This window comes from Zeus faber (genome assembly GCF_960531495.2).
Source record: "Zeus faber genome assembly, chromosome: 6".
NCBI classification, from domain to species: Eukaryota; Metazoa; Chordata; class Actinopteri; order Zeiformes; family Zeidae; genus Zeus; species Zeus faber.
This window is the reverse complement of record NC_137201.1, coordinates 27,762,338-27,774,836: the sequence shown is the minus strand read 5'-3', so window position 1 is coordinate 27,774,836 and position 12,499 is coordinate 27,762,338. Positions and strand designations below refer to the sequence as shown.

At 43.9% G+C, this 12,499-nt stretch overlaps 1 protein-coding gene across 1 annotated transcript in view; it reads right to left on the bottom strand.

Annotated features, from left to right (window-relative positions):
• Positions 1 to 2,769: 2,769 nt before the first annotated feature.
• The window catches only part of nts (neurotensin), a gene marked incomplete at both ends in the record, with an annotated part of 10,026 nt that continues 296 nt past the window's right edge, over positions 2,770 to 12,499 (bottom strand). Inside the window, 3 exons of the mRNA XM_080001979.1 lie at positions 2,770 to 2,919; positions 4,145 to 4,351; positions 10,191 to 10,252. Of these exons, the coding sequence (XP_079858105.1) occupies positions 2,770 to 2,919; positions 4,145 to 4,351; positions 10,191 to 10,252 (419 nt within the window). The remainder of the gene's footprint in view (positions 2,920 to 4,144; positions 4,352 to 10,190; positions 10,253 to 12,499) is intronic.

The following is a 12,499-nucleotide window of genomic DNA, read 5'->3' as shown; positions in this document are numbered from 1 at the left end:
TGCACAGTTTACAGCGACTGGGGCAATAACATAGCGATTCATCCCCCTCTGAGATCAGGGAAAGCCTTTCTTTAATAGTGTAGGTTTTCTAGTCTGTTTTGACGCAGCTTCTTCTGTTCAATAAGCTCCGTATGTCGTTAAACACAGTGACGTTGCGCATATTGCGCGCGCAAGCTCAAAACACGGGGCGCACACATGCGCGCACATACAAACACACACACACGCACACACGGAGTAGGACCAAATTCACACCGCACTGAGCATTTGAGTTGTCGTGTAGAATTGCCACCGCTTTCTAAAGGGAGGCGCGCTTCGACGCAAAGGTTTGCTGGTCCAAGGTGCCGCCGGTGTCTGTGATGTCATGTGTCGGGCACGTCATTATGACGCGACATTCCATCGGTTTAATGGAAAGCCCTCCACAGAATTCGCCCCGTTCCAAGAAATGAACGGAACGTCATCGTGCTCTGGGCTTTACGCGTGTGCGTCTCAACACTTCAGAGGGGGGGACTCGTTTAGGAAGGTCACACGCTCACAATGCTCTGTTCTCCCCTGGGTAATCGCGCCGCTGTACCGTCCCTCTACATGCGTCGCACCTTTCCGACGAACCTATCGGTGAGGACAGCGCCGTGGCACCTCCTGCCGTCCGCTCCGTTATCGCCCCTGCGGAAGCGGGATCTGTGCGTTTCTCTGCTCACGCGCACATTGCAAGACACACCCAACAACAGCTTGTTTACAAGTTATTTGCGCCGGCACAGAGACTTGATCGTTGATCTGCATGCTGTGCTTCTGTGCTGTTCCACAGTTACACGCCGCCCCCATTAAAAAAACACCCGAGGTCAGCTCCTGTCTTGGGTACTCGCCGCGTAGCTGCGCAGGCATCGGCGGAGTGAGGGAAGAAGACACACACACACACACACACACACACTCACACACACACACACACAGGATATAGCATTCAGCAACAGAAGAGGGCGGTAATGCCACATTACATCTGGATGCGAGTGGCCAGCACGAAACGAAGACGAAGGCACGCTCCTCTTGAGAAAGCATCTCATTACTTAACATTTTATCTGTATTATTGGCTGAAACTCACTACAACACGACACAATCGACTCAGCTCAGTCAAAAAGTTGACAAAATGGCCGAGGTAACTTTAAAAGATACTGTTGAACACCTGCTTCTGTTCAGTTTATATCGACGATGAGTCCGTCCAACGCGGCATTTTATCTCGAATCAAAACTGATTTGAGAGCGTAACCAACGCCCCTGCATCACCCTCCTATCGATAAGGGACGTCAACGACCGATGGGAAGCCCCCGCGGCCTGGACCCCACGCCCGGTCCTTGACCCCGCCCGCCGCGTTGGGGCGAGCGTCCTCCTGAGGCAGGGCCCGGTCTCCCGACCACCTCGCACCGGGGTCAACCAGCGTCCGGAGTCGCCCGCAATCACGCGCGGGAAGATGGGTGTGAGGAGGAGGAGGAGGACGAGGAGGAGGGAGGAGGCACCTGACTCCCCTCAGCTCCCGGGCGTACGCAGGCGGGCGGTCCTCATTCCGTGTCCGCCCGGGAACAAGGAGAAGGGGAAGAAGGTGACGCCGGTGCCCAAGCGGGCGCGGCGAGTGCGGAGCATGCTCAGAGAGAGGACTCGGCGGAGGACGGGACGCGCTCCTCGCGGCCCCTCAGTCGCCGGGGCTGGCGGGAGGCAGGGCCCCAAGAGGCCTGCCGGCAGCGCTGAAGGGCGCATCGGCGATACAGGCCGTTCGTTTCCATTCCCGCCGCCCCCGCTCAAGACTGCCTGACGCGCTCGGTAGGCGAGGTTTTAAACTTCAAAAACACGAAAAGCCGCAAACGCAGCCCCGCCCTGATATACGTGTGGAATACTTACCTACCTACCTAATAAAAAGCAGCAAATACATTCATAAAAAATAGTTGTTGAAATTGTTTGTTTTATTGTTTCACTAAATGTGCTACAAAATACAAAGGGACCAATTCCAGCGGGCGTGCTCTAACTTTGTGGAAGGATTTGGTCAGAAGTTTACAAAAAAAATCCGCTCTTTGTGCCGAAGTTTGTGCCCGAGAAGTGTCGCCATTTGACACATTTATAACTTGCCACAGCTCCCACAGTTTTGCAAGCACACACACATATTATCTGAAACGTAGGCAATTATGTCCCCTTTTCCATATATTCAACTATATTGCATAGTTTGAGCTGTTGCCAAAGAGGTTTCTTTAAGAAAATAAGAGTTTGAGGGCAAAGAAACCAGTCTCTGTGATGTCACAACTCTCATAGTAATCATAGGGAGATTCTTCACGAGGAATTATCTGTGTCTTGTGAAACGGCATGAAAAAAAAAATTTGGAAATGTTCAAACAAGTGATGTGTCAGAGCCGTGAATGCCCTCCATGTAAAGGATAAGTCACAGGACGCTCGGCTTGAAATATTTCCTTTTAATCACAACCAAAATCAAAAGAAACATCCTGTGCAGTGAACAAATATTGTAAATAAATAACGTCTCTTCAAGGTGCACTTTTCAGTTTGACGCTCATATTCCTCCTTTACTTCCAATTCCCACACTTGAAGTAAGTGGAACACAGACAGGTCTGGAAAAGCTGATTCCATAAAAACAAACGGCGAAACACCGCGCACACACAGCAAGGAAAGCAAAATCACTGCCACTGATTCATAGAATGTGTACAGCCCCCCAACCCAGAACCACACCCACCCGCCCCCAGCTCCGCCATCTTCTCCCTGCCCTGGGGGTCGGTCGGGTGTCAGTAAAATGTACTCCGCTTTAGGATGTACGGCCGCCGGGACTTGGTGGTTTGCGCCACCTGCCTCTTCAGGATGTACGGGGATTTCCTCTTGAGCGGCGCGTCGCCCTTCTGCTCGCCGTCAAAGTATTCCAGAGAGTCACGGAGTAGCTGTCGGGCGGAGGAGAAACGGACACAGTGAGGCCGGACGTAGCGAGGGAGGGCATACATCTCGACCGCTGAAAGTCTTGACTGTATACTGTACATCAGACATTCTCAACCTAAACTTTCAGGTTTGAAAAATTTCGTCATTTCTATATAATCCGCTTGGAGCTCCTTCCATGCTCTGTGTAATGGATAACTGATCAGCTCTGTCTCATGCCAGGGTCTTGTATCACCCTGAAGGGGGTTTATTTTGCAATAACGAGCTGCACATTATCATGCTTATTACATGGCTACCTACTAAATAAAATGATACATCCTACATTGACCTATTTATTGATGTTAATGTTGAACTGGGCATTTACATGAATGGTGAAACGACTCAGGCTGAATGCTGTGCTGCAGATTTTAATGTCGACGTCTGCGTTCATCTCTTCAAGTCTCCCGTTGTAGTTTCAATGCCACAAGATGGCGCCACTAGATAGTGTTCGCAAAAGCATGTAGGTGGAACGATATGAGGGACATGACACCAGAGAAGGGGTTGCCCATGGCAACAGTCTTTATGACAGTCAGAGAGGTTTTATTCTGAAACAACTGACCACGCATGCCAGTATTGACCAATCAGCATCAAGTATTCCACAGAGCCTTGTAATGATAAATAATAAAAGTAGCCTATGCGATATTCAAATTTTCATGAAATAGCTACTTTAATGCTCAATGTGGAATATTGAAATTTGGCGACCTAAAAAAGGGATTGTGTTAAAAATTTAAAATGAATTTTCCTTTTCAATTGTATTCATTGGTTGGTCACTGTCGCTATTCACTTACAGTACAAGTACATGGTCAAATATTTAAAGTAGTTCTGCAACCAGTCAGCAGAGGGTGACAGTGAGCTGAACTTCCTATATGTAGCCCCCCCTTAATATCCTGCCCCTGTGTGTGTGTGTGTGTGTGTGTGTGTGTGTGTGTGTGTGTGTGTGTGTGTGTGTGTGTGTGTGTGTGTGTGTGTGTGTGTGTGTGTGTGTGTGAGGCAGCTGATGGAGAGATGGAAGCAAAGAAAGAGGAGGAGGAGGAGGAGGAGGGGGAATGATGGACTTAATGATCCATGTTTACTACTGGAGGGGATGGATGATCTCCAGGGTGTGTGTGTGTGTGTGTGTGTGTGTGTGTGTGTGTGTGTGTGTGTGTGTGTGTGTGTGTGTGTGTGTGTGTGTGTGTGTGTGCGCCTGCTCACCCGCTCCTCACGGCTCTGCAGCGCTCTGCAGACATTGGCCAGGTTGAGCAGGTATTTAAGGTCCTGGCTCGCTGCGTCCAGCACGTCGTCCTGTTCCTCCGCACTGTCCCAGGCCTCCTGCCACGCCCCCCCCAGGCTGCTCAGCATCCGACACAGGTTGGACACCGACAGCCGCCAGTAGGGGGCATTCTGTCTGTTCTGCTTCATCTGATAGGGAGGAGATGGAAGAGCTCATTGTAGATATGGAACTTTATTAACACAACAGTGGCAGCAAATATTATATTTGCCTATAAAAAAAAATCCCAAGGTAAAGGAAGCCATTGAACCACTACAATGTAAGTATTTCAAACAAAAACAAATATTTCCAACCTAATATTGCGATATATCACCACATTACATTTAGCAGACGCTTTAATCCAAAGCGACTTACAATTGTTCAAACAGCGACGGACGCAGCCATCAGGAGCAATTAGGGGTTAAGTGTCTTGCTCAAGGACACTACAGCATGCTAGCAGGAGGAGCCTGGGATCCAACCAGCAACCTTTAGATCACTAGATGACCAGCTCTACCGCCTGAGCTACCATCATCACAAAGTCAGTCAATAAAATTCACAATAAGAGGATATCTTCATTTCATGACACTATAATATAGAACTGATAAAAAAGCAAAGCTATTTACAGTCTGAAAATCGTTTGCATTTGAAAATATGTATTAAAATATGTATTAAAATTTGTATTAAAATATGTATTGGATTTGTGAAGGTGAAGAATGATCCATAAATGCATACGGTGAACTAAACAGTCCCCCCCCCAATTATTCATGTGAATACCATTATATGCTTTTATATATATATATATATATATATATATATATATATATATATATATATATATATATATATATATATATATATATATATATATATATGTATATACATACAGTACACACACAGTTTATATACTGTTATGGACTCCACAATGACATTTGTATCTTACAATCTTTATCTTTAATTAAGTATCTCCAGCAACAGAGACATAAAACAATTTAAAAACCTGCAGTTCTCTTCATCCTTGTAAAATAGCTTCAAATAATATTGACTTAAGACAGGTTTGAAGCGTATTTAACTTAATTGGCTGGGTGTTTAAACTGGCAACACATTGCATTGAAGCAAGCAAACAAAACCCCTTCTCAACTTGGATGTATATGTAATGATTTAAATGCAGATTCATTTCCAGATTCATAACAGAGAAACAGATTAGAACTTGAACCTATTAACTGCAATATATATTTTAACAGGGCACAAGACGTTATGCTCTAATAACCAACAGTAATGATGAAATCAGCTTAGTAAAAGCTAGAGTTTTTTCATAAGTTTGTTCATGGAAAGTCAGTGATTTTGTGAGATTGATCTCCTGAAAACCTGTTTACAGTATTTCCTTCCTCAGGTTCAGACGGTTTGCGGAGGGAAACCCCCGACACCTCCACAGTATGAAACAGTCACTTGAATTTTGGGAAAATTAGCTGACGGTTTTCTGTTTTCCCAGACGCAGTTGGGATCTTGCATGTCTGCTACGTCTCGTATTCATAGATCAGGCTCTGGAGCGTCCTGCAGCTGGAATGTTACTTCAGCTGCTTGTGACGTGCTCCAGCCCCGCACGCTGCCTCCTCTTTGGTATTTACTGCATAGTTTGCGTTATGGCTTCTGTGCGTCCAAACAAGCAGCAAACACACTTGCAGAGTGAGGAGAGTTGTAATTTAACTGGGGCTTCCTCGCTTTAAAATGGTCTTTGATAGTGTGTTTGGAAAATATTGTTAGAGTAATTGAGACATGGGCCCTTCCAAATGTCCACATGGGGACATACTTGGCAAATAAAAATAATTAATGTAGTGGTTAAAATGAACCACAAAATATTTATTAAATATATATTTGCATTATCTGCCATTATTTTACTAATTTTATACTTCAGCTGTTGAATAATCAAGTAATTTCCGTAAAATATAAATGTTGTTTTGCTCTTTCATTTTCTGAAAGTAACCGAAATAAAGTCATTCATTGTGTAACTGAAAACTAATAAAAATGTAGTTATGATACTACGTGCGTGCACGAGAACAGTGTCTTACAATGTGACGCCCACTCACTCCTCAAGGCCCCCATCCACCACACACACATACACACACAGGCACACACACATCAGCAGCCATGAATCACAAGCTTGGTGTGTCAGCATCACGGCAAGGCCCCCGCTCGTTTATCAGGGGGATGGATGGAGAGAGAGAGAGAGAGCGAGAGAGAGCGAGAGAGAGAGGGAGAGAGAGAGGGCTTGAACATCAGGATTATGATGTCAGAGCCGTCTCAATCCCATTATCCCCGCCGATCCGTCACCGCACACCTCCGGTTCTGGGATGTTAAAATACGATGTGGTCTCACGGAAGCTTCTTCTCCTTGCTGGAAACAGTGTCGTGTCGTGATTAAAGTTCAATCAGAACAACTTCCCCCTCTGTGGTGGAGCCTCAAATTTTCCAAATGTGTTGAGCACCATTAAATGGCTGCAGTGTGTGTGTGTGTGTGTGTGTGTGAGAGATGGAGGTTTGAGCGAGTGAAGCGTGGCGACGCCGCTGAAGCTCATTATCTACAATCCAACGCTGACTAGTTGAATTGGCAGTGGAGGCGTGATGACCAAACCTGACAAAAAAAGTCACATGATCGAAAAGCACATTCCACTGAAAAACAAACGTCACACGTGTCAACATGCCATCACATACTGAAAGAAAATCATTCAATGGGAGTCAAAGAAAAAAATAGATATTTCTTAGGGGTTGTAACCTCGAAATTGAGGCGTTAAAAATTCAAATTCAAAAAGTTTAGAAAATAAAAAGATGTATAGGTTTAACAAATTAAAGCACTTTTTTTTTTAAATAAATGGTCTCCAATCCAATTATTATTTTCAGTGTATGATCACATATTATCACTTGCAGTGTTGGGGGTAACGCCCTATAAAGTAACGCGTTGAGAGTACTCAGATTACTTTTTTGTAGTAAACAAGTAACGTAACGTGTTTGTTTTGCAATACAAGTAATCCGTTATCCCACTACTTTTAGAACTGATTTCCCTGTTCCTTTTGTTACCGCAAAAAAATATATAATAATAAATCCCAAACGCGTGTAGCTCAGCTGGCGAGGTGGCAGGGAGGACAGAGAGGACAGAGAGGAAAGACAGGACAGAGAGGACAGACAGGAGAGAGGGGACAGAGAGGAAAGAGAGGACAGAGAGGACAGACCGCACAGAGAGGATAGAGAGGAAAGACAGGACAGAGAGGACAGGCAGGACGGAGAGGAAAGACAGGAGAGAGAGGACATACAGGACAGAGAGGAAAGGCAGGACAGAGAGGACAGACAGGACAGAGAGGACAGAGAGGAAAGACAGGACAGAGAGGACAGACAGGACAGAGAGGACAGAGAGGAAAGACAGGACAGAGAGGACAGACAGGACAGAGAGGAAAGACAGGAGAGAGAGGACAGACAGGACAGAGAGGAAAGGCAGGACAGAGAGGACAGACAGGACAGAGAGGACAGAGAGGACAGAGAAGACAGACAGGACAGAGATGAAAGACAGGACAGAGAGGACAGTCAGGACAGAGAGGACCGAGAGGAAAGACAGGACAGAGAGTAAAGACAGGACAGAGAGGACAGACAGGACAGAGAGGACAGACAGGACAGAGATGAAAGACAGGACAGAGAGGACAGACAGAACAAAGAGGACAGAGAGGACAGAGAGCAAAGACAGGACAGAGAGAAATGACAGGACAGAGAGAAAAGAGAGAAAAGACAGGACAGAGAGGACAGAGAAGACAGACAGGACAGAGATGAAAGACAGGACAGAGAGGACAGACAGGACAGAGAGAAAAGACAGGACAGACAGGACAGAGAAGACAGACAGGACAGAGAGGACAGAGAGGAAAGACAGGACAGACAGGACAGAGAGGACAGACAGGACAGAGAGGAGAGAGAGGAAAGACAGGACAGACAGGACAGAGAGGACAGAGAAGACAGACAGGACAGAGAAGAAAGACAGGACAGAGAGGACAGAGAGGATCGAGAGTAAAGACAGGACAGAGAGGACAGAGAGGACAGAGAGGACCGAGAGTAAAGACAGGACAGAGAGGACAGACAGGACAGAGAGGACAGAGAGGACAGACAGGACAGAGATGAAAGACAGGACAGAGAGGACAGTCAGGACAGAGAGGACAGAGAGAAAAGACAGGACAGAGAGGACAGAGAGGACAGACAGGACAGAGAGGACAGAGAGGACAGAGATGAAAGACAGGACAGAGAGGACAGAGAGGACAGAGAGGACAGAGAAGAAAGACAGGACAGACAGGACAGAGAGGACAGAGATGAAAGACAGGACAGAGAGGACAGAGAGGACAGAGAGGACAGAGAAGAAAGACAGGACAGACAGGACAGAGAGGACAGAGATGAAAGACAGGACAGAGAGGACAGAGAGGACAGAGAAGAAAGACAGGACAGAGAGGACAGTCAGGACAGAGAGGACCAAGAGGAAAGACAGGACAGAGGGTAAAGACAGGACAGAGAGGACAGACAGGACAGAGAGTACAGAGAGGAAAGACAGGACAGAGACGACAGACAGGACAGAGATGAAAGACAGGACAGAGAGGACAGACAGAACAAAGAGGACAGAGAGGACAGAGAGGAAAGACAGGACAGAGAGAAATGACAGGACAGAGAGAAAAGAGAGAAAAGACAGGACAGAGAGGACAGAGAAGACAGACAGGACAGAGATGAAAGACAGGACAGAGAGGACAGACAGGACAGAGAGGAAAGACAGGACAGACAGGACAGACAGGACAGAGAGGAGAGAGAGGAAACACAGGACAGAGAGGACAGAGAGGACAGACAGGACAGACAGGACAGAGATGAAAGACAGGACAGAGAGGACAGAGAGGACAGACAGGACAGAGATGAAAGACAGGACAGAGAGGACAGTCAGGACAGAGAGAAAAGAGAGAAAAGACAGGACAGAGAGGACAGAGAGGACAGGTCGTGGAAGTATTCACATTATTTTGGATTTGTGGGTGAAAGGGACAAGATCATCATAGTGCTGCACAGGTGGCCCTGGCAGGTTCCCTCCTTTCTATTTACTTTCGTGTACTGGGCTTTAATAATTAAACTTTTTTTGATTGCATTTGAACTGCAAAACAAATGACATGTGTATGAACGTGTTCGGCTTTATGCATTGAGTCCTCTTAATTTCCTGTTTTTACTTGTATCAAACATACAGAGCTGTAAAGGGGAAACTGTGTCTGTCATTCCTGTTATCATTCTGCAGAGTTTCAGATTATGGGCTGTAGACTCGGCTGTGCCATGACGGTAGAGTCAATGCGTTCAAAGGTAGATGTACAGCGCACCCTTCTGGACAATATGCCGTAACCGAACCAACATGTGCAAGGAATCGCAAAGGGGTTTTCATTTTTGGTGACGCAAAAGTACTCTAATGAGTCACTGTTCTCAGTAGGTAACACAACGAGCGAACCCTAACCCATACATTACTTGGCAGTAATCTTTACCCAACCGATCACGTATGACATTTCACATTTAATCACATGGCACGACTTTACTTGCATGTGAAAATATAGGTTTTTGGAACATATTGCATGTGAATCACATATAAAACTACAGAAAAGCATATGTGAAACCCACGTATGGCGAAGCCATTTTATTCCAAAACACACATGTTCAGATGCATTTTCGCATGTCTGGTTGAATGGGAAATGTCACATGACAACGTTTCTGATGTGGAATTGTGACTTTTTTTTTTTTTAAATGGAGCCCCACTCCAAAAAAAAAACGAGCCGCGGCGGAAAAGAACAAAGGAAAAGAACCCCTGTATAATACCACCCCCACCTCCGAAAAAAACAGTCGTGGTGAGGCTCAGATAGAAAGAGAGCTCAGTACCCCCCACCCCCATCAAAGAGCGGGCGGCCAGTGGGAGCTGCTGTGGAGATGTGGGCTCTCATCTCACACAAACCTTAGAAGTGAAAAGGCTGCTGAGAAGCTCCTCTTCCAACGCCCGCTGCTCCTGGTCCACATCTGACAAACACGAAAAAAAATATAATACCATCATCTCATTTCAAGGGACAGTGTGTTTTGAAGTCATTTTCCTATGTTGTGTCTCAGTGTGTAACATATAATATACTGGAGTATTCTATTTACTAGGTTGCAAAATGACTGCCTAGCAAGTGGCGTTTGATGAAGTGGATATATACACTTTGTGTGACCAAAACTGTGGAAAAAAGATGGATTTTCAATGCCACACATTCCTTTGTCTATGACATCATATATCTCCTTCATTTCATTTATTTTGAATCAGCTTTTTTCCATTTTAACAGCACAACACATAAGTGGCCTATGTGGTATATATATATATATATATATATATATATATATATATATATATATTTCATAACAACGGGAGAACGACAACTTCAAACAGTCTTACATCTGATTTTAAGATTGTTTTCATGGTTTAACGGTCTCTCCCTCTGGACGAGATCCAGATTATGTTTGGAAATATGGTGTTAATCTGTCCCAGGTGGACCCCGCCTTCTCTTCAGCATCCCTGGCGCTGCAACGAGGATTAATGGCGAGGTTTTTAACTCGTCCAAAACCCAAAATGGATTTTGAATGCCACATACTCCTTTGTCTGTGACACCATTTATCTCTTTCAATTCAATTCTATCTACATTTGGTTTGGTGGAGCCAGATTTAGACAGAAGGTGAAGCAGCCCTGTGTGTTTACTGAATCTCCTTCTTGGGAAGTTGAAGTGCTTTACCCTTTTGTGATATTTACTGATCAAACTTTATGCTGAAATGAAGCTGAGCGGGGGATTCTGCATCAAGGGAAATAAGTGAGTTAAGACCTTGATTTAAACTGTTTGACTGCAAGCTGCAGATTGATGGAGTCTCAGGTCTTTACTCAGTGAAAGAGACGTAATCCTCCGTAGACTCAAGGACAAAAAAACATGACTTACTTCTACTTTGTTGTTGTTGTTGTTTTTTTATTATCCTACAACCTAAGGGCATTTACACATGTTAGCAATAGGTTTTGTTCTTTTTTTTTTTTTAATAATGCATGAGCATTTGCTTGTACATTTTGAATAGCAAACTGAATAAAACCATAAAATAAAAAATAAAAAATAATATTATATTAAAACATCAGGGTTCTTGGCAGCCTTTGACTTTTTTGATCATAAAGTTTTCCTTCCAAACAAACTTTACCGGAAAATCCCCACACTGTAAGTTTGATGTTGAATCCTGGCACTTTAAAAATGCCACCGTTCATTTTTTTTTATGTGTAGATGACTGATAGCTAATACAAGCCAGAGAACTGACTGGATTCACCTGTTGCAGGCATTGTACAAAATACCCCAAAATACTTGTTTTCCATATTATTGAAGGTGGTAAAATATAATGTAACAAATTAACCTTTTGTTTCCAGTGTTTTTTTCCTGATCTTCTTTCCTTTTTTAACATATTAACAGATATAGAGAAAAAAATAATTTAAGAAAAGCTAATGAAAAAAACACACCAGAAGGAAATTTAATTACGGCAGAATTTATTTTTACTTACTTATTTATTTTGAATCGATTTTATATTTTTAAAGCACAAGACATAAGTAGTTTACTTGTTGAAAGGCAGATTATTTTCAGGTAAATACAGGAAGACCGTTAAACTTAAAAAGCAATGTCCTCCACAATTTAATGCTGATTATGTTTTTATTTCTATTTCACAACAGGGAAATGACAACTAGTACAAAAGAGAAGTGCAAGGAGGGATCTCTGGTTAGTTCCTCCAATTTTCAAACCTGCTATAGTTTTACAACTGAATTTAAAACAGTTGAATTGGTTTCCAAGTCCCACTCTGAATTGTATCCAGTTATCCGTACATCTGGAAATATTGCCTAAATGCGCCCCAGGTGGATGCCCTCCCTACTCTCTCTTCAGCATCACTGACGCTCAAACAAGGATTTGAGGTGAGGTTTTTAACTCGTCTGAGTCCCATCTGAGCTGATAACTAGCTAAAAACACATTTGAGCAAATTCACCTTCACGTCTTCAAGAGTGACAGTTTTACTTGACACCTCATACATGTATTTAAATAATTGGATCCTTTTATTTCCTTCCTGATGTTTTTACAGATGCCCAATTTTTATTTATTTTATATTTTCATGTTTTTACCAACTTTCTATCATGTTGTATTTCATCATTGATTTATTTTTAGACATTTTTATCTATTATGCAATTTTTATTGCATAAAACATAATTTAATTTAATACTTT